We start from the raw sequence: 22,223 nt of genomic DNA, 5'->3' as shown, positions 1-22,223 counted from the left end.
AGTTCTATTTTGAGTCAGTCGTTTGCATAACACTAGATGGCGGTGTAAAGCTATTGTCATGACGTTGCACTCATGTAGCCGAAAAATATGCGGAGCCAAAGAGAAAAGTAAGAACAAGACGAGGTGAGTTGTACACTCACATTAACCAAATCACTTTTTACTTAAATTGTGTATTTTTAGGACACTTTTCTAACAGTTTTATTTGACTACATTACCAATATTTGACATAGTAACTAAATGCTAAGTCAACTTTTCAAGTGCTAAACTATCCCTCCTTTAAAATATGCTGTAGTATATCTCATTAATGCAATAATAATAATAATAATATTAATAATAATAATAATAATAATAATAATAATAATAATAATAATAATAATAATAATAAACCTAAATGGAAACATAAGTGCTTAATGTGGTCTGTTTATTCTAGTTAATATTCACATTAGAGAACCTCTTTCTTAAAATGTGTCTATTTAATATTCCATCCATCTGTTTTCTTCTCCTTATCAAATTCAGGCTTGTGGAAGGGGGGCTGGAGCCTATCCCACAGGGGAAGCAGCAGTGTTCACATGTTTAACTTAATGCAGGATGTGACATCTATGTAAGCATACAGAAGTTAAGCCAATGTGGGACAGAGAGTAGAAGGGGTTAAATTGCTATACACAGGGATGCATTGGCATTGTGGCTATAAATTGTAGAATGTAGCTGGCATAATACACAAAGAACAGTAAATCGCAAAGATGCACAGCAATATGATTGTATATGTAATGTGGCTCAGTGATAAAAGGAATCAAATTATTGTGATTATGTTGTTCACGCTTTAGTCAAACATTTTCTTAGTCCTCCTGGAGAGGAACGGTTACCAATGCTTTCCTCTCATCGTGGGGAATTATGGAATTCGTTACCGGGCTTCTTCACTGCCCATTTTTTTATTCCGCTCTCAAGACCAGCCTCTTCTTTTGACTTTCAACACAGTTTGAGATGTTTATTTTTTATGTTATTGTTTTATACATTTTGAATTGTATCTTGTATTGCATCGATGCTTTTATTTGTTAATAAATTGTATTAACACAAAAGAAAATACAACATACATATATGTGCTTATAAACTGTAGAATTTAGCTGGTTTGATCCACAAAGAACTGTAAACCTCAGAAACATATGATGGTATAGGAAAATGTACCCCAAGGGTTAAAGGCTAATCCAAGGAATCAAATAATTTGCTTGTGAATCAGTTTATTCTGGTAATGAAATGCACAGAATTACAACATGGCTATTTAATTTTAATAAATACTTCTCTGTTGGAGCTTCTGCTCCATGACCCTGTATTTGTCAGAGTAGAGACGTCAGTTGAGCCAAGGATGATTTTTAAGTTCCTCCAGGGTTAGGCGGTCTTTATGGATCTGGTTCAGAGAACCTGACAGAAAATCCTTGCAGTCTTTACAGAAATAAAATAGAGGTGTCACATTTTTGTGTTCCTGTAAATTTACATGTGGATGATTGATACAGACAAAGGCAAAGATAACACAGAAAACACTTCAAACACAAATTGCAACAGGTTGGGGAATCAACATCCAGCTTACCGTCTGAAATGTCGCTACGTGTCCTAGATTTCGATTTGGTGGAGGTGTCTGGGAGGATGTAATGCAACAGCTTATCCATCACAGTGCCTAGCTGCAAAACTGTGATGCAGTGCTGTATTCACGTTGGATTCATACAAGTCCAGAGTTATCTCTGAAATCCAGAGAAATATTAATAATGGTGAGGAATTCACATGGACACAAGATGCATGGACAGTCCAGGACATTTGAACACTGGGACTGATAACCTACTACTTCTTCGAGTGACTGCTTCTGGAGTAAAAGTGGCTCCACAGCCAAAATCAATGTATTTCACTTGTCGATACATTGAGAGATCAGCTGATACTTCAATCACAATGTTGTTTGCCTTAATGTCCCGATGAAATACACCCCTGGAATGCATCTCAATAGCTGCATCTACCAGCTTTCTCATTATATTCTGACAAAGAAAAGAAAGGTATGTTCAAGCCACAAGCTTTGCATTATCCATGAAAGATTGCTATATATATTATCTCACAAAAGCTAGTAGACCCCTCACATTTTTGTAAATATTTTATTCTATCTTTTCATGGGACAACATTGAAGATTTGGCACTTTGATACAATGTAAAGTAGTCAGTGTAGAGCTTGTATAACAGTGTAAATTTGCTGTCACCTCAACATAACTCAACATACAGCCATTAACGTCTGAACCGCTGGCAACAAAAGTGAGTACCCCCTAGATGAAAATGTCCAAATTGTGCCTGAAGTGTTAATATTTTGTGTGGCAACCATTATTTTCCAACACTGCCTTAACTCTGTTGGCCATGGAGTTCTCTAGAGCTTCACAGGGTGCCACTAGACTTCTTGTCCACTCTGATGATGACATCAGGGAGCCGGTGGATGTAAGAGACCTTGCGCTCCTCTAGCTTCCATTTGCCCTACAGATGCTCAATAGGATTTAAGTCTGGAGACATGGTTGGCCAGTCAAGTACCTTTACCCTCAGTTTATTTAGCAAGGCGCTGGTATTTTTGGGAGTGTTTTGGGGTTGTCATCATGTTGGAGTACTGCCCTGTGGCCCAGTATCTGAAGGGGTGTTCTCACTTTTGTTGCAAGTGGTTTAGACATTAATGGCTGTACATTGAATTATTTAGAGGGGACACCAAATTTACACTGTTTTACAAGCTGTACACTGTTTATATTTTATGAAAGTGTCATATCTTCAATGTTGTCCCATGAAAAGATAGAACAAAATACTTACAAAAATGTGAGGGGTGTATTCACTTTTGTGAGATACTGTATTTCCTTCCTACCACTCACTTACCTTAACCTCACTCTCATGCAGAAACCTGTTTCTGCATTGCAGATACACATCCAAATCGATGGTTTTTTTCTGTCTTTCAAAGACCATAATAAGTTCGTTTACTGAGTCTAACCACTCCAGTAGTACTGGGGTAACATTGCTGCTTGTATTCTGTGGTCCTGCCCCAACTTTCATCAGCAACGCCACTTCCACGGGAACTTTGGTCATTTTACCATTAAGAAGCTTTAGAACCAGAGAAAATTTAGGTCAGTGTTCAAACAATGAATAATATGCGCCATGTGTTCAGGCAGGACATTTTCTTGACATGCTGTGAAATATTCGTGTTTCTCAACACAAACTTTCCAAAACAAAAAGCAAAAGTGTCAAGGGAAAGGACAAACATCACTTACCATTGGTAGGCGGTCGACACGATTCTGAAAAACATGTTTTATAACAACCTGCATTACAGAGAAAATGTGGTTTAGAAAAAGCACACAGTGCACAGGATTTACTAGAAGAACTGTGAGCTACACATATAACAAGTCATACTCGGACATTGTCTTCTTTGTGTTTTCCAAAGTAGACAGTCCCGTAACCTCCTCCACCCAGCAGATCCAGCTCTTCATATTTTGATCCAAAGTCCTCTACAGAGACACAAAACAGACATGGGGGTCTTGATTATTGCATGGAAAACAGCCAACATTGGCTTAGTTTATCTACACATTTATACAGGCTTTGTTAGAATGTCCCTACTAATTATTAGATGAATACCAGCTAAGCTTGGAGATTTTCTGAGGAAAACAGCCCTTTTACTAGCTGGAAAGGGGTTCTGTCATTGCATATGGGATTTCAACATATTCTTACCTAGCCTATGACTGTTGTATGTGCTGGGTAAGGGGACATCAGTCTTGTAAATGGAGCGGCTGGACTCCTCCTTTGAGCTAGATGTTTTGCTCTTTTCATTGAGTGGCTCCTCAGTTTCATTGTGGCTAGATTTATGTTTGCCACTCTTCTTTGTGAAAGCAGCTGCAAAAACGAAAAGCAATTAGACCTCTGAACTCTACAAAGGGGCTCAGAGCTGATCAATAACAATAAAACAAAAGTAAATATCTCTGAATGTCTTACTTACACTTGTCCTCAGCGCAGTCTTTCCTCGTGCTGCTTATGAATTGTCCACCTGGCTTCCTGTCTTCTGTTCTAAAGAACCAGGGCTCAGTGTGGCCTTCTGTGGTTTGAAAAAAATATCAGTTTGTTAATGTGATGTTGATGTTAATGTAAACAAAAAAAAAATCAAGCAGGTAGACTTATCCCACCTAGATTATTACCACCACTCACAGCACGTGGAGCAGTAACAGTTGGCCAAGATTTAAAAGACATTTTGACATTTCTTCAGATATTTTCTCTTTGCAGTAAACTCACTGTTGACATTTTGGCTTTTGCAAGTTGTCTAGTTGGAACTATGATTTGCCCATTTAAAGAGAGGTCTGCAGACTTAAATTTCTCTGCATACAAACAGACCATAAAAGACCCTGTCGTGTATCTTTTGGACCTCATCCTCTTTGATGAGCAGCAGTCTTTAAGCTCATATATCACATATTCACCTTCAGACAAGTCATTATTCCCACTAATCCAGTGCTTTCAGATCACTGTAGAAAGAAGCTAAAAAGAGGGATCACTTTAGACTGCTCCGTCTTACACCCCTGGAGATCTGCTGTTGATGTCACCACTTATACACTGTGGCAGGTTAAAAGGCCAGCGGTGACCAACAACCGGACACTCGAGAACACAAAGAGGCACCAGTTTATTGCCTTTCCCAAGAGGTTCTGGCGTCACCGAAGCCTATAAAGGGAGAATTCCCACTGGGACCCCTACACCCACAGTCACCCTCCACCCCACCCCCTGCACCCCACTATTCTGCCAGGAGATTCCCCGGGACGTCTGCAGCATTTCCATGACTACAACCACTGACAGGAATGGGGGTGACTGTGTCAAGAGATGTAGCAAGAGGGAGAGAAAAATGGAGGGGTGACAAGACGACAGCAAGAGCTGCAGCTGATGCAGACGAGGGATCTTGAAAGCAAATACATACTGAACAGACACAATATATTTATAATTTAAAATAAAGAATATATACTGACAAGCACATTTCTCAGACAATAACAGTTTCACATCGCTATCTTTATTTATCTTCTGTTGTTTACAAAACCATATAATACAGCGAATAACAACCACTGCTATTCAATAAACTTACTCTTTTGATATAAAATAAGCAAAATAATAATAATAACAATCCCCCAACAGCCTCTTCTTCAGTTTATAAAGTGCATCATAATGATGAGGCCTCACCACAACAGGATGAATAGTTCAATATTGTACCGAGTTCGGTTAGGACTGTAAGACAGCCAAGTTTGAGAACACCATGATCACTTAACAGAGAGGTCACAGTATTCACATTTGGACGCATTCCTAGAAAAGAAAAGAAAAAAAAAAAAAGTGTTTTGTTCCATACAAGAGACTGAAACGGTTTGCCAGATTACACTTCTGGCAGCACACTTGTACATACAAGGCACAGAGTAGTGTTGCATTTTATTACTGTGTATCAACCTGTTCTACAACTGGAGACAGAGTTTTCTTGTCCTATTGCCTGCAAAGGACACAAATGGGTGTAAATAGAGGTAGACTGTAGAAAATCCCCCATCCTGTGAAACAAGAGATGAAGTATCCCCGATGCTCCCACCTCACGGTCCTATTGCACATGTAGAAACCGAGCACTCAGACTACACATGCATGTCACACAAATCAATTTTTAATGAGCTCAAACAAACAATCACAAAACTGTAAAGGCAGGAAAAGTTTGAGGAGGCACTTATTCATGTCAATCACCTCCACAGGGGCTGAGCAGCAGGAGCGGTGGAGGTGGCAGACCCTCGAGGCATTTTGGGCCCAGGTATCCTTGAAGCTGTTGGGATTTTAGAGCTAGCAGGAGTGGGGCTTGTGCTTGTCGTCTTGGCAGTTTTATTTCGAGCTGCCGATATGACAGCCGTACGTATGGTCTTGGCTGTGGCCGAGGATGGGCTGTGGGCAGTGCTAGGCTGACAGTGAACCTGAGACTCTGAGTTTGGGGCGAGGCGTTTGGAAACGCGGAGAGGAGTGCCTCTGATGAAAGTTGGCTGGGTGCTGCCAGAGCCTTTCTCTGGCACAGATCTGTTTGAAGTCCTGCGGGCCAGGGTGGGCTTCCCCGGAGCCTGCGCCTCACTTACAGTTCTCTCCCGTGTGCTGTTACTTCGCTTCACCTCAGCCGCTCGAGAAATAGGAGATGAACGCATTGACAGACTACGAGGAGCAGCAAGGCGGGTAGGAGTTGATGAGTTTGTAGGGGGTGGGTTTCCACATGAAGAATCTGTTTTAGAGCGTACCCTGGGAATGCCCGTGCTACTGGAAGGGCCTGTACGTGACACAAGCCCCCTCTTGGCTCCTATCCCACTGCGTACAGGGACCTTCATGGTTCGAGCCTCTTCCTTTGATGTCAGAGACGCTGGGGTCGACCCCTCTCGAAGGTCAACCTCCCTTTCTTTCCTCCACTTGGAGCAAAGGCTCGGTGTTGGTCGTGGGAGTGGGGAGCCTGGGGGTGACAAGGCGTCATAGGATCTAAGGCCTTTCACCAGAGTGTGGCACTCCAGCGTTTCACCGACACGAGAATATGACCTCCCCGTCTCCCTCTCGGTACTTGGCAACTCAGGATCCTCCTCTGGCTGTGACTGGCTGAACTCCGGTAGACTGGAGGGCATCCAAGCCTCCTCCGCAGGTGTGGGCACCACATCTGTGTCTGTCCGGTTTGTTAAAACTCCATCAGGCAAACACGTCGCAGCACTTGGTTCAATAGAGGGTGTGTCTCTCGTCTGTGGCTGCGACTGCTCCTCCACTGGAGCGCTGACAGATGACTGCAGTTTGGTCTCAGATCTGGAGTACCTAATGAGCCCAGTACCGTTGTCACTACAAGACTGTATTCCACTTGTATGAACAGATGGTTGTAATTCCTCATTGACACAAGAAGTGTTGGATTTTGAGTGAATAGGATGATTACTGGGCATTACTGGCAGGCCAAAATTCTGCCTGTAAGTGGAAGTTCTGCTTTTAACACACTGGGTTGGTTTGCTATGAGTAGAAGCAGAGTCTGTATAGGAACAGTTAACTAAAGCCATGTTTTCATGTGAAAAATCCAGTTCTTTTTCAGTTCCCGTTAACTTGGATTGGTTTTGCCTCAGATAAGAAATACTCTCAGGTCCATGTTGTTTCACAACAAAGCCACTTTCATGCTGAGAATGACTAAATGTTGCTGCTTCAGTGTTTAATTTTGTTTCTTGGCTGTGCTGAGCCGTGCTTCCTCGGCCCAGGACGGGTCCTTGGTCAATGGGGGAACACATGCCATCAGTCTCTGGAGAGCTGCAGAGAACCGCAGAGGTCTCGTGGTCAGAGGAGCTGTTTGAGTGATAACTGGTTGATGTCGGGCTGCTGCCCAGCTCAGGGAAGGGTGAGTTGTGGAGATGGCTATCGTTGTGAGAGTGTTGGAGGTATCTGCGGGAATCAGAGCTTCTAAGACTACGACGGCTCCAAGTGTAGCTTAGATTTCTCTCTAGGAGTTTTTCCAGCTCATCCTGGCTCTCCTGACTGGGAGGCTCTCTGGCGAGGCTCAGGCTCAGGTCTAACCCAGTGCAAACTGCCAGAGAGCGACGCTTTTCTGCCATCTCACGTTGGCGTTCCAGACGTTTCTGTTCTTTCAATTCACGTTCTGCATTTTCCTATGGAAAAATGAGAGAGAAAGGATAGTTGCTCACTCATCTTTAGCATACAGTTAAAGGTTCTATGATGCAATTTTCCTATCGACAGCTTCTAACCTGGACTGCTCTTTGGAAGCGGTGGCAAAACAAATGAAAGACCCTGCAAGCCTCCTCCAATTTAAAAGTGCTGTCATCTTCACAGAAAAACTCCACCAGAGCCTGACTCGACATCTTCATACCCTCCACCTCGTCCTCTGCCTCCTTCAGACGCTCTTCAGCCACCTGTAGATACATTTTACATGAACATATTCATTACCCCTTCAATTAAAGCCCCAAATCTTGAACTTGAGATAACCTGTCTCAAGTTGGAGACAGTCCATTTAAAAATCAAATTTTTTGCACACCTCCAGGAAAGGCTGCGTCTGCTTCTGAATCTCTGCCTCAGTCTGTATATTTGCCTTGAGGGCCGCAACTCTGCTTTTTAACTTGGCCAAGTCATCAAGCACAGACTCTTCACAAAACCTGCAAAAGGAGGAGAGGACAAATACATACATGCAATCATTTTGTGAACTGAACAGAAACAGGTGGATAAACTGTATGTCTCAACAAAGGGTGAATAATTAAAGACTGGAAATAAATGATTGCACATGATCGAAAGTGTCTAGGAATTTGTCATAAAGAAGACCTATTATGCTTTCCTCCTTCTCGTCATATATCCCCTTACAATGATGCATGCTCATAATAAACATGCCCAAAACTTCATATACAGAGGTCAGAATCTGGTAATTCCCATTATCTTGGAGTTCAGGCTGCAGACTGCTTGGAAATACTTAGACATTTTCTATACCTCTATTTTCTACACCTCTTCCCTCTATATGGTCACCCCAGCTGCCCAGCCACCCACTGTTCAAACTTTCAGTTTTTCAGGGGTAGCCAAACAGAAGAGCCTTAGCTTAAAGTGATGGGGAAGAGAGCTAAAACGGCTCATTTCATGATGGCGTGTGAACTCCATCAAAGCCTAGCATAAGTAAGGATATTGTAAGCTGAGAGTCATGTTAAACTACTCTAACCAGCAGGAATTAAAATCTGCAAATGAGCAAAACATGTCCCCTTTAAATATTCTAGCACGAATGCAGGAGCAAGGGTGCAGGAATTGAGAGTCTCGGAGAGATAGTCATCTCTTAGCACCCAACTGTAGTCACCAATTGAAATAAGAAAAATGGTCAAAATGTCCAGCAGCTTAAGTAGTGGCCATCATACCCCACTGTCAATCATGCATCTTTTGCTGACAGCTGGGTGTTTTTTTGTTTCAGTAGGGTGTTTGAGGTATTATTGTCATTAACAATGATCATGCAGACTAAATAACAGTAGGATATAGATTTGGGGGGAAAAAAAAAGACTGACCTGGAGGCGGAGCCAACATGACCTAGTTGGCTGGGAAATGACAGTAAACTCTGGTCTTTTTTCACAGCTTCCTGTGGAGACAAACACATGATTAATCAGCCATTGTTTCAAAGGAAGCAAAACATTATTTACCAATGGTGAGAAAAATCTGACGCTCTGCAAAGCAATCTGGTTTGAGGGCCTTGAGCTACTTTTTTTTTTTTTTGAACCAACACCAACTGTATTTCTTCAACTGAAAATAGGTACTGTATTTCACGGCATCTACATTTCAGATCTTACCATAGCAACAAAATGCAGCAAATTCATGCCTGGCTTGTTGGCTTTGGTGTCAGCCAGCTTCAGCAGCGATGAAATTCGAAAACCAGCAGCATTTCCTGAATATCCACCCTGAGAAGACACGCACAAGGTCAAAACAAAACACACGCACAACACGTGACAGCTTTAAACAAACAACGATTCAAAACCCAGGTGCGCAGTCTGAACGGCGCCTCTGAACACAAACCCAGACCACTAGCGTTTGGGTAACTGTAAACAGATTAAAAGAATCGAAAGGGAAATAAAGAAGCACTCACTGCATTCATATAGTTCCCCGCTTTGAGGACCAGACGAAGGATGGAGTGTAATTCTGGGCAGCTCAGCAGTTCTAGGAGAATAAAAGACAGATTTAATACTGTGCCTCACGGTTGAAGGAGTGTGAATGAAGCGGACATGAAGGGCATGAAATAAGTCAGCAACTTTGTTCTGACACTTAAATTGACTATTGCACTACAGCTTTATTTTAAAAAGTTGCTAGCAGTAGGTTACTCCTAAATCTTTAAAGTATTTAGCATCCAGAATAAGTCATCTCATTTGCATCCTGACTCCTAGGATTTCTGCAAATACAAGCATTTAAAAAAGGGCAACAGGGTTCCCAGATCTTTATAGTGGCGGAGTACACAACTCCCTGCTGTTACTTTACCTCGGGCTGCTTCCCTCAGACATCTGGCTGCCACACACAGAGAGGTCACAGCAGGGTCAAACTCTTGCTGCAGGATCATGGCATCCAGACGAAGGCGAAAACTGGTGAAGGAGGGAAAAACGGGGGAACAGATTGATCAGTGGAGAGTGGTGATTGATGACAGGGACATCAGGCACTGGTTAAATAAGCAGTCGATCATCAGTGAAAATCAATTTGAAAATAGGAGTCAAGTTCTTTTGGAATACTTTTTTGGGTAAAAAAAACAAACAAACAAACAAAACAAAACCCCAAAAACTGGGGGTTGATAAAGAGTGTACCTGGGGACTTCCACCAAAAGCAGCATGAAAAGATCAGGCTCTCCAAGCCAGCTCCGGTCCCCGCTGAACTTCTTAAGGCGAGACTCCTGACGGAGAATAGAGGCTGGGTAAAGCTGCCAACATCCCATTAACAGTCAATTCCACTATCTCCTAGTGTGGTACTTCTCTAAGAAACACAGACCACATCACATGCAACATGGTGTAATGGCTAACTCTTGATCATTCTAAGCAGAGCCAGATGGTGAGTTAGAGGAGGGCGGGAGGAGAGGAAGAAGCTTGTCACTGTTGCGTTTGTATGCCAGAAAAGGCGCTTTACCTCCTCATTGTCAGGCAGCAATTTACAGAGCTCTGTGAGCTTCTCCGCTCCGTAACGGCCTCCGGCACCCTGCCTGATATCCTCAACTATCTCCTTAGCCGGCCTGCGGAAACACAACAGACACAGTTCAGCATGACGTCATTTGCCAAGCAATGCTCTTTTCAAGTCAAGGTACAGCTACCCAAAAGAAATGAGTCCAATCAGCTCCGGTTTTGCAATGATCGCACAATAAAAGAGGCTTATCCTGTTCTTATCAGTCCGAGTGTCACGGAGGGAGGGTCAGTTGACGCCACACTGGCGATGCAAAGTAGCATATCCACTGGGCAAATAAAATGCAGACATGCACAGACGACGGCTGAAGGACAACGGGGTGAAAGAGCAGACACTGAGATGACTGGGTGTTTGATCTCTGTATTCCTTTCTGCAAGTGACACATCTGTCCTCCATTTCAGCAGTTTTCCCATTAGCCTCTCCCCAATTCCCACTACAGCACATCACAGGCACTAAAACTACAGTTTGCAGCCTTTATCCTCAAACAAACTCATCTCATTCATGGCTCAGCTGTCACATCCGAATCTTATTGTCTAACACCAACGGATAAAGATCGACCTACAAAAACATGTAAAAGCAGTGCATGAGGGGGGAAAAAAAAGAAAAAGAAAAAAAAGGGACATCTATTTCTAAACAGAAAGAGCTTTTGTTAATTGCTCCAACAAAACCCATTGAAAAACCAAACAATCTAAATAAAAGGAGGAAATAATATTGAAGGGGGGCTACTAAGACACTGATAATACAAAGACTTGATTTTGTCTACACTCCACCCACATTTGAGCAGTAGCTCTGTCTTCAGACAGAGGGCAAATAAACTTCCAACTAGACAGATGTTTGTGTACAGAAGAAGCTCTTTTCACATAATGGCTTCCCCTACATGTCTCAACAGATCTAGTTTAGAAAAGAAAAGGTTTTCAATTGAGTCTCTTGGAGGCATGACAATCCCTAAACTTGGCACGTCGTACTCCTGCAGTTTAAAGTACATGTAGTTCTGCTAAGTAGATATCGTTCGTTAGTTTCATTCCATTTCAGATGTTAAACTGTATGCAAATGTATATACATGACTATGAAACCTCTCGTTCACTGCAAGAAGTGAGCTTTGTTTGAGCCAAGCAAACATGCTAATCGGGCTTTTAGATGAATATGACAAGCCACCAGTGGGGTCTCTCTCTGCAGGGGGGGGGGGTAGCTTTAAGATTAGACACTCTTTAAGGGCACCAGCAGGTGCCGACAGGCTAAAGCCAGCTGCTTGTTTACCACCCTCCTTCAAGATCCAAGCCAGCTGTTCAGGGTACACCACCTCCTCCTCCCTGACACCAGACATCCTCTCTCCTGACGAAGCTTCGCACTTTAACACGGACACCTGTCCACCTTTGACATATGGCCACTCTCTCCAGTTTAACTCAAGTCAAATACTGCTCCCTTGGGCACTGCTGTATGCATCCCACTTCAAACGGCCTCCAGTACTGGTGGCGGTTTGATGAAATGCAGAGAAAAGGCCTAGCTGTTGGCACTGCAACTAAAAACATTATCCATGCAATACAATTTACTTCCTCAACTACTGTTTAACCTCTGAGATGTCAACACACGTAAGAAAAATCACCATATGCTTTGAACTAAAATGGACAAGGACTTCTCCAGCCGACAGCCCAAAGCACAAAGAATATCAAGTACATAAAGTGATATGAAACAGGAAATAAATTACAGTACCCCCACAACTTATATAAGGTGGGACAGCCAACAATCTTAGGTGCCTCTGTGATGTAAAATTGGTTGGTTCATTGACAAGAATATTAGGCAGTCTGCCAGAAGTTATTCTTAGGCCCTTATCTCTTTTATGATGCACAAGAAAATCTCCAAACTTAGATCCTTTTTGCTCTTAGCTGCTGTAAACAGGTTGATTCCTGCATCAGGCAGAGCTCTCGTCACATCTGCTTAAACTGATAAGTGGCAATTAGGAGATATGAACAGATTACTGCTGTACTTGTTAAACCACTCTGACTGCCTGATAACTTCTACTTTGCTTTTAAAATTATTACTTTGAAAAAGGCCAAATTAATCCCTTATGTAAAACGGTCTGCCTATTGAGATTAGACTGGCTACATCATTAGAGTCCCTTGAACCTCTTCTTAAAAAGGCCTTTATGAATGTTTGCTCTGTAGCTGATTTCTATGCTCCTTATCTTCTTTCCTTCTGACCCGTTTTGTTTTATTTATGATATGTGCTTCTTTAATGAGTTTTTTTTTTCCTATGACCTCTTTGTTCTTTCTGTGAACCAACTGAAACATTTCAACAGTAAGAATTTCTTAGGCTTACATCTTGAACTGACGTAGAAATATTCCAATGTTCATACTGCGTTTGGAGTCCAATAAGGAGATCTGTTTAGAAAAAAAAAAGAAAGAGGACAAAAAGCAAAGGACACATTGTGAGAGCAAGAAAAACAAACAAGCCCAATATTTTTTAAAACAGTCTCACCATCTACATGATCTTACCTCCTCTGAGCTATCCTGAGGGGATCTGCAGTGCAGCAGTGAAGAGCGCCGTCTCAGGGTGCTGGTTCGGTCCCGAGGCTTACTGTCCTTCTGACCAAACAGCTCATCCAGGGAATGGAGGTCTATGGGGAACTCATCTTCATCTGGGGCCGCCCCACTCCACACGCTCTTTCTCCCCTCCACCTTCTCTTTGGGGATACGCTCCCAGTTCAGCTTCCTCAGCCGGCTCCGACGAGCGCTATCCGCCCGGCTTAAAGGTGAGGAGGAGGAAGAGGTGGAAGCCGTGGGGGGAGGCGGGGGAGGAGGCGGCGGCGGTGGTGGTGGAGGTGCTAGAGGAGGCGGTCGAGGAGCGACCAGCGCCGCGCGCGGCTCCATAGTCGTCACTTCCGCAGCGGCAGGAAGGGCAGGCTGCGTTCCATGAAAGGCACGAGATTCCTTGATGGCCACACTCAGGTTGATGTGCATAGAGGCAGCCGGGCTGTTTGAGGGAGGGTCAGTCTGCCTTTCTTCCAGTGATCTCTTGTCCAAAGGTCAAGCAATAACCCCAGTCTAGGAAACAAAGCGGCAACAGCAACAACAAAAAAATCTTATCTCAGACATTATTGAAAGCAGAAACAGTCGGTGTAGAGTTTTGCAACTGAAAACCAGTCAGTCAGCTTCCAACTAGGCCAGTGAGCTCCCATGACTTCAGCCTTACAACTGGTACAAGCTAAAAATCTGAGCCCAAGTTCAACTTTCAATGAAAGTTCAAGGCACTTTTTTGGGAAAGCATTAGCTGGGCAGGATGAGCTCTTCCCCCTCTGCGACCTGTTTGAACAGCTTGTCCCATCCTGTTCAGTTTCACCTCACTGAATGCGCGCGCACACACACACACCTCCACACCGCCTTTTCCTCTTCTAATTAGAAAATATGGAGACCGGTGAGGTAAGACGCACAGTTAACCACAAAGCCCAGAAATAAATGCTCTGCAAGCTTCTTACGTATTCCTTCTTCACTTTGGGGAGGGCATCATCTGAAAGTGGGTTGAACACGCTTGCACCAGCAGGTTTTTAAGCAGGATTAGTAATGCAACTGAGAATGACTCAGAAGTTTCAAAAGTCTGGGTTCAAGGGAAACGCTTTAATCTTTACACGGCTTTGGATTTGGGGAAAACACACACACACACACACACACACACATCCTCTCGTCATTTCTCTCGTTCTCCAAATGAATCATAAGGTTTGGCAAACTTTTTTCAGGGACGCGCTTGATTTCCAGTCTGTTCCACTGCATGCCGCGCGGGCGCGCTGCACAAACCGGTAATCTCAGTCTACATCATTTAATGAGATATTCATCTAGACAAGCGAAAATATTATCTGACAAATCGTGTTACCCAAGAACTCGTAGGAGGATGAAATGTTACATGGAAAGTGAGCTTTGTTTTTCTACATCAACGCAATAGCATCCGTTACTTTTTCATAAGAACGCTCTTAAAAAAGAAAAACATTTTTTAAGTTTCAAAAGATTTCAGTTAGTGCATCTTTTTTTTTATAACCTGGTAGTTTATCTCTGTTATTTTTGCGTAGATCTAACTTCGGATAAACATTCACTTCATGTTGCTCGACAGTATTCCAATTATTTAACACGTCTAATTCTGGTCCTAATCAGGTTTACTTACCTGCAGTTTCCGGCCACAGTTTCCAGTGAAGTTGTTTAAAAAAAACTCCAACAAGAGCCACAGCTAGAAACATCGAGGTCTTAATTTTTTTTTTAAACATATATACATTTTTTCCTATGTCGTTTTTGTCCCGGTAACTTGTGCCACTCCACTCGCTGCACTCCTCTTGTCTTTCCAAACTTGCAGGGAAACTTCTACACTGCACGACGCGAACGCGCAGGCGCACGCCCCCCACACTGATATGCCTTTATTGTATCCTCCCAGTTTTCCCATGGGCGGATTTAGGGTTTTTTGAAGTTTTTATTAGATCATCTTTAATCCACTTTCAGATTTTACAGATCCTGCAATGGCGATAAATTTATGAAATGCTTACAGTTTTGGAAAGGATTCAATAAGGTGTTAATATCTTAAACAAAATCAATAACTCAAAGCCTTAACTTCACATATCACTTTAATCTTTCTTTTATTGGACTTAATACCTCAGTGGCTTTGTCTACAAAGTCCGCATAAGATTGCACACGGCACCTTGTATTATGTCAGGAGCCCTGCCGAAAACTTGATAAGTGTCTATTTCAGAAAAATCATTAATGTGGGCAAGACCTCTGATGTGGGAATTGTGCAGAAAGGCTTGATCGTGCTTTGGGAAAGCTTGTGGGGTTTTTTTTTGGGGGGGGGGGGGGTCAGAGCCTGAGAGTTGGACCAAAGGTCCATCAGACCTGGGAATTATGTGTGTATCTCTTCCCCAAAGCACAGACGGAGGTTATAGGTGAAAGCGAAGAGGCTAGATGTCCCTGTGGTGTGCTGAAATGGCCCAGGTGTTTGGATGTGGACTCATAACACCGACCTTTCATCTGAGGTGCCGGAGCACCCTGGCCCATGTCACCTGGTTATCCTGAGTCCGGCTCAGATAGCCCCTCTCAGAGGCCACGCTGACAGGCACTCTTCATCACTTCTGGGGCTGTGGTAATTAGGAGGTTACGACCCCAAAGATCTGTCCATTGTTGTGCCTGCGCAGCAGAGCATGTTGTAGTGTACCGTGCCAGAATAAACCTCTCTCAGGAACTTCACTTTCTATTCAGTAACTACTTGTCAGAGTACAGTGTATTTCCCAGAATACAAGGAAATGCCACTGTTGAGAGACAGAAGCTTTATAGTCCATAAAGAGTCTGAACAATCCGGCACAATTCCACATATTCTGACAGGATTCATGCAACACAGCCAGTGTGACAGCAATTAATGAATAGTAAGGAGTTAACTTGGCTTCCCTTGCATTCTCCACCATTGCAAGGAGACAAAACAGCGTGTGATGTGTACAGGCCCACTTCCAGCCGGTCCTCTTTGCATAACAGTGAGCTTCGAAGCCTGTGTTTCTCTTGGTCTATTCTTCAGTGAGTCAATGCGTATGTTCATGTGCAAGATTTGTGTGTGAGCCTGTGTAAGTAATCAGTGCATTCAAGTTAACCAGCCCTTTGCAACATAGAAGAACGTGTAACAGAAGTGTTTTTCTCCATCAATACTTCTCTGATGTCTTTCTGATGCTTTACCCTGAGTGAAAAAAATGAGGCCCAACACATGAGAAGCCAGTGCCAACTACCCCTTCGCTCAGCCTTTAGTTTAGTGGGGTCGTTGCAGCCATGCAGCAAGTGTTAGTCCTTCGCCATCTCTCCCTCTTAATCTCTCTTTGAAGTCTCAGGGGGTTATGTAAAGGTGAAGGCTTTTAGCTGCCCACTCCCCTACTGTATACACGTATGCATTATAGATGAAGTGTTGACACTAAACCTAAATAATGAGAGGTGCACACACAGAGATAAAAGCACCAAAAATGCTTTACAGTACTTTAGGAATGGTGATTTCTTTCTATCTATAGACCTCTGTTGCAGTTTTTCACACTTCAGAAATTAATCCGGATGTCAAGAAATCAATACGCACGCACGCATGCACCAGATGCCCTAGTTATTAAGTGTGCAAAAGTGGCAGTAAAACTGTTCCATGTGAAACTATTGATATCGCCGTATGGGGTCTTAGTGTTATTCTGCCTCTGGTGAGTCTGGTCTCCCTCCTGGGGTCCTGGCAATTTCCATGGCGAAGTAAATAGGTCAGTGTGACTATGGCTCTGCGGGAGTACTAAACACGTGCACAGACATGGCGTGCCTATGTGTGCATGAGAAAACTGCACGTGGATACACACACCTGGGTCAGAGCCCATTTGGTTTGGGGAGGTACTTCTAATCAAACCCAGCTTTCCTTAGATCCTTCTTGGTTTTCCAGCTGCACTCAGATCACGTGCAGTGACCGCAGTCTCTGGCTTTGGTCAGGCCGCTTGATAAGGAGAGACAGGAAAAGACAGACAGCACACATACATTGTGACTGTCTACCTCCCTTTTCCTTAATTATTTTTCACATAAACACGTGTGCAGGCATGACCTCTTACACTACATTGCTGCTTCATACATGAGACCTTAGACTGTATTCATCCCCACTCATAGATAATAACAGAAGACACAAAGAGAGGCTTACACACACACATACACACACACTGCTGCACAGTGTAACTTTAAAGGTTCACAGACAGGCCGTTAGACAATGATACAAACATCATGGAGACAGAAAGAAAAGAGGCTGTGTGAGTCAAGCTTGTGGGGAAAGAAAAGCATGCAATGACGAGAGATCTGTGGAAGCTTTCACTTTCTTTCTTTTTTTTTAAAGTTTTCCTCTTTTTGCCAAAGCAAACACATCTGTGTTTTACTCTGTAGACTGATTTTGCAGAAACTGCTATGAACTGACTAACAGACAAGAGGTGTGACTGAACCCCGTAATTCCCTTTGTTAGATTGTGCACACTGGCTATGTACTTTTGCTGCATTTTTAGCATAGGTAGAAAGAGGCTTGTAGATGTGCCTGTGTGTGTATTTAAATTAAACTCAGCAGAGTGGAATGGAAGGGGAGACTAAGGTGCTTGTGGTCAGATGTCCTTGGGGTGTATATGGGGGTGGGAGGGTCAACTTTGTTAGTCTTTGCACATCTGGCCACTAGAGCCACTTCCGACTCCAATTAGGATTTCCTGAGACTCAATAAAGGGGATTATTGGCCTGAAAAAACACTCGGACAGACTCTCCCACCCTCTGTTGCCTTCCTGCCTCAGCTGCTATGGTCATTACGCTAGTCAGAAATACAGTCGCACTCCACTAACAGTTCACAATGGCACGGTGACATACAGCGACATAGACAAATCAGTCCTTTTCTTCCCCTTCTTTTCTTCTTATCCCTCTTTCTGTTTTTTACGAGATGTAGTAAGACCTTTATATTTGATCGCTGCTTTACAGTCTTCTCATGTGTAAAACAAGTCAAGCGCTTCATAAATGTCATTGAAGGAATGAAAAATAAATTTCTCCCTAACCGGTTTCATGAGATACCCGCAAGAGTCTGGATACACTAAGCTGTGGTCAAAGCCCCGCAGCAGAGTGCAGGGGAGTTGGGGTGCAGTGATAGGGGGTCCCGAGCAGCTGCTTGTGTGGCAAGAGTGATCACACAGTTAATATTCAAAGGGCTGAGTCTGTCGTAAAGAAGCCACTAAATAGAGGTTGACAAAGCGCGTCGGACAAACAAAGACTTCGCCCTAAGTAGGCTGTGTATATAGCATGAAGGGCAATGAACGGATGAGTTTTGCCGGGGTGGTCATGTATGGAGTCTATAGTGAGTTTCAAAGCAGGGCCCCCTGCTCTTCATCCACCACCATCACAGTTAACTCCAAACTCAACAAACACAGTGCTCTGACTCTAATTATCATTATTATTATTAGAAGTAGTAGTAGTAGTAGTTGTTGTTGTTGTATTTTTAGAAGACTAAATCACTGTGTTTTGTTTGTTCATGCATGAGCTTTTACTTTGCCTTTGTTTGCAAAAACCACCCAACATTCAGATAAATTCTACATTCTTTCCTTTGGTTTCCATTGGAGTATCAGTTGTAGTGTGTACGTGCTTGATGTGGAGTAAAGCCTGGCAAATTCTCTTCTACATCACCACACATGCACAAACCATGCATGTACACAGACATACACACAGACAGTCACTTCAACTATCTAAACCTAATTATTCCCCCCACCCCCGTCTCTCTGTGCCAACCAGTGATGTCACCCATTAAGAGACACTAGGGCTGTTGGCTTGGTCCCTGAGGGCGGCCATGCAGGAGGAGAGGAGAGGATGAACCCCAAGAGTTTGGCTGGATCTTGTATTGGGGTTGCAGGGATTAACCAGTCTGCTTTGCTGCTGAACCCGCACAACCCAGCCTCCTACTTTCTGCTTCTTCACTGTCTCTAAAAGACATTTAACCAACGCATTTAAAAGCTGAAAAGAAAACATGGAGGAGCTATGAGGGCCAGGTCCCAGGGGGACTCCCTCTGGGATTAACCTAGCTGCTACTCTGTTCCCATCATTTCAAATGGCATTCACTGGACCTGTACTGAAGCCTATTCATCCTGTCTAAATTGTTGCATAACAATGCGTCCTGCCTTTTCCTGCAGTGCCGGAGTTGTTAGTAAAATAAGGGACCCTTGGGCCCCAGAACTGCTGAGCCAAGGCCCAGTTTCTTGTGTTGTGGGGGGAACCTTTGGAGCCTGGAGCTGTTGTGTGAGTGACTGGACATTTGGGGCACACGTCATAAAAGGGGGAGGTTTAATGAGTGGAATGCTAATTGTGCTCTCGCTTAAAGAAATTGCTCATCATTTCAGGGAACTCACTGAGTTGCTTTCCGGATAGATTATAAGATCTATCCCACCCTGATATCATTCTCTTTCTGTGCAAGGTCTGGAGCACACACTGGTTCAAGAGCTCAGATATCTGAAGTGAGCTTGAATTGAGGTGCTTTGTGCACCTGATTAGTGCAATTCTGGGTCCCTTCCACCAGGAAACAAATCAGAAATGAGCTTGAATAATAAAACAGCAGTGTGTGTATTTATTGTACAGATTAAACAAACAAAGTTTAATAAGTCGGCTTAAGAGGTGATTTAGAGGAGATTGGGGGCAGATTTTCCTATTTTCAGACAGAGGTAGATTAGCTATTGCCCCCGTTTTTCTGTTTCTAGCCTTATGCTGCTGTTGGGATAAGGTAGAGACATGAAAAAAGATGAAGGAGACATGGAAGTGCAAAAAACGGCATCTCCTTAAACTGCCACTCAAGCCTGCTGTCAAAGTATAATATAAAAGTTGGACAGTGACAGTGATGTCGCCCATTGGTTTGAGCATTTTTGCTTTCATCATGCTGGTGATTTGAAATCTTATGTAACAACCAGGGAGTCAATATCAATGTGAAACTGCATGCTCATTGGCTAAAGATTTGCTAATCACACGTTGTTAGCCAGTGATCATACACTGAATAATTTGCCTTTTTGAAACTGACATCGACTAAATTTTACAAAATGTATTTAATGTTTTATTCAGCATAACCCGAAATGTGCAACTGAGCCCATTAACTCATCCAATAAGTGTCTACAGGGCTTAGGGCAGAGGGCAGTTTTCCTGTGGACTTCTAAAGGACTAAAGTCTTTTTTGCTATCGCAGATGTCGCCCCCTGGTGGCCATTAAAGATGACGGGCTGTCTATCCCCATATCCTCATCCTAAAAAGAAAAACGTTATACCAGAAAAAGTACATTGTTTTTCTTCATTGCTAATTTCTCCCCTTTGTGGCAGTTCTAGGGCATAATTAGAATTTTTCCATTGAAATTTGCCCACTCAGACTGACTGAAGCAACTATGCCTCATGCTGCTAAGTTGACCACTGGACTGGCTCAACCATTTTTATGCATTTTTTTTCTTTTAAATTACATTAAATAAATGCTAGGGCTGTCTTTGTGGCTGATTACACTAACCTCCCATCTGAGAAATCTATGTACAAGGAATAATTCTAGCAATTTCTGTTATATCTTAATAACTCATCGGCGTGATGCAACCCATGGACAAAACTTGCCAGTTGCCAAAATTTCCAACTATTCCTTCAAGAATTGTTGATAGGATTAAGTTCTCTCTGACATGAAGGCCTGGCTCATCTGGTCATTTTAACCCTGGCAAAATCTACCATTATCATGTTCAGTCTTAGTTAATTGTGCTCTTGAAAAAAACAAGATGGTCTCAAACGCATTAGTGGGGAGGAACACAATAAACTTAATGTGATTCAGATTAATAGGCAGGCAGCATGGGGTTATTCTGCTCTTTGGAAATCACGTGCAAACTCTCTCTCCCTTCCTTCCTCTCTCCCTCTCCAACACATGGAGATCTGGCATGTTTGGCAGCAGTAGAAAAGAGAGCAAACAAAGGGATGAGTGACCAATGCAGTGGCGATGGCCAACTGAGTTATTTGGTCAAAACCCAGTAAAATGGAAGGACAGACTGTTGCTAGGCTGTGTTGTGAGGAAGAGAGAGCACTCTGGCTGAGCTCATTGAAAAGAACCAGCCCTCTGTTTACTCACACACAGATATACCACTTTAGAAGCACTGCGATTACCACCAATTAGTATTATTGCCCACTATTACCTCTTATCACCATCTTTGAGCCTTCATTAGCCACTCAACTTGCGGAAAGAGATCTAATGGCTTTGAAGAAGGTACAGGGGAATCTAAACAGCATGAGTGAAGAGTGGAACAGTAACATTTTACATTGAAATTTACTATTGGGTAAGTATCTGGAAATGCACGGCCTCTTTGCTGAAAACTCACTGTTTTTGCAGTTACATAACATCCATTGTTACTCACTCAAACATAACACCCTCCACACCCTTTTCGAACTGCCTCCAATATTATCCCAATTCAAACAGCTCAGTTTGTATTGTTGTGTTTGTGTGCACTCTATACTTGACTTCACTGCTTTAGAAAATGTGAAAGTGGTTCGCTTTAACGTATTCTCCAGTCAAAGGCTTGAACAACATGTCAACAGAAAGGCCTCTCTGTCTTTAACAAACAACGGCTTACACACCAAACCACATAAAACTCATTCCTATATACTGCTCGCACACTTCTCACTGCAGTGGATTGTAAACATAAATAGTCAAAACCTGAGGATCCACAGGGAAATACCAAGCCATGAGGGCCACATTCATTTTAAGAGTGGACAGCTTTGGCTTTTGCACGGCTGTGAAATATGAACGTTCATTTTTCAATATGACAAAGAACCAAAACTGCTACTTGTTCAGAAAATAGTGAACCACTTCTAACAAATGACAAAGTGAATATCCTTGGTGGCAAGTCTTGTGCATGTAAAGGTTGATGCAGTGTGTCATGGAGATTCAAAATGATCCAAAAGCATTTTCCATAATGATGAACACTTGGTTTTCCACATATACAATATAGCAGCCTTTGATACTTCCTTGATACATTACATTTGCTACTAAAAATAGCAAAGA

At 43.0% G+C, this 22,223-nt stretch overlaps 2 protein-coding genes across 2 annotated transcripts; both read right to left on the bottom strand.

Annotated features, from left to right (window-relative positions):
* Nucleotides 1-425: 425 nt before the first annotated feature.
* Nucleotides 426-4,105, bottom strand: LOC102294521 (serine/threonine-protein kinase pim-2). The gene is made up of 8 exons (XM_014333256.2): nucleotides 3,991-4,105; nucleotides 3,726-3,887; nucleotides 3,411-3,505; nucleotides 3,272-3,319; nucleotides 2,883-3,104; nucleotides 1,832-2,018; nucleotides 1,583-1,733; nucleotides 426-1,437 (listed from the first exon to the last, which is right to left on the bottom strand). Exons 4-7 carry the CDS (start codon nucleotides 3,272-3,274, stop codon nucleotides 1,654-1,656), a joined length of 492 nt encoding a protein of 163 aa, XP_014188742.2. The 5' UTR covers nucleotides 3,275-3,319; nucleotides 3,411-3,505; nucleotides 3,726-3,887; nucleotides 3,991-4,105; the 3' UTR covers nucleotides 426-1,437; nucleotides 1,583-1,653.
* A 677-nt stretch (nucleotides 4,106-4,782) lies between these two features.
* On the bottom strand, nucleotides 4,783-15,061 carry fhdc2 (FH2 domain containing 2). Its single transcript, XM_005921272.2, has 12 exons — nucleotides 14,835-15,061; nucleotides 13,178-13,726; nucleotides 13,002-13,063; nucleotides 10,635-10,737; nucleotides 10,319-10,404; nucleotides 10,002-10,102; nucleotides 9,616-9,686; nucleotides 9,323-9,430; nucleotides 9,044-9,114; nucleotides 8,044-8,161; nucleotides 7,757-7,921; nucleotides 4,783-7,660 (listed from the first exon to the last, which is right to left on the bottom strand). Exons 2-12 carry the CDS (start codon nucleotides 13,640-13,642, stop codon nucleotides 5,741-5,743), a joined length of 3,270 nt encoding a protein of 1,089 aa, XP_005921334.1. The 5' UTR covers nucleotides 13,643-13,726; nucleotides 14,835-15,061; the 3' UTR covers nucleotides 4,783-5,740.
* Between the last annotated feature and the right edge of the window lie 7,162 nt (nucleotides 15,062-22,223).

This window comes from Haplochromis burtoni, unplaced genomic scaffold, assembly GCF_018398535.1.
Source record: "Haplochromis burtoni strain Fernald_Lab_line unplaced genomic scaffold, NCSU_Asbu1 Contig_10, whole genome shotgun sequence".
Classification (NCBI taxonomy): domain Eukaryota; kingdom Metazoa; phylum Chordata; class Actinopteri; order Cichliformes; family Cichlidae; genus Haplochromis; species Haplochromis burtoni.
Note: the sequence above shows the minus strand (reverse complement) of the source record. Positions and strands in the feature narration are given on the sequence as shown.

What these genes read in the sequence shown, in the direction of transcription:
- LOC102294521 (XM_014333256.2), bottom strand. An exon ending in TGCATGAGAGTGAGGTTAAG is followed by an intron (nt 2,019 to 2,882) that starts GTAAGTGAGTGG and finishes TTTCTTTGTCAG; the next exon opens with AATATAATGAGAAAGCTGGT. An exon ending in AGCAGTCACTCGAAGAAGTA is followed by an intron (nt 1,734 to 1,831) that starts GTAGGTTATCAG and finishes TCTGGATTTCAG; the next exon opens with AGATAACTCTGGACTTGTAT.
- fhdc2 (XM_005921272.2), bottom strand. Translation starts at nt 13,642, where the DNA reads ATGCACATCAACCTGAGTGTGGCCATCAAGGAATCTCGTGCCTTTCAT. An exon ending in TGCTGCCTGACAATGAGGAG is followed by an intron (nt 10,405 to 10,634) that starts GTAAAGCGCCTT and finishes ATTCTCCGTCAG; the next exon opens with GAGTCTCGCCTTAAGAAGTT. An exon ending in CTTTTGGTGGAAGTCCCCAG is followed by an intron (nt 10,103 to 10,318) that starts GTACACTCTTTA and finishes CTCCTTCACCAG; the next exon opens with TTTTCGCCTTCGTCTGGATG.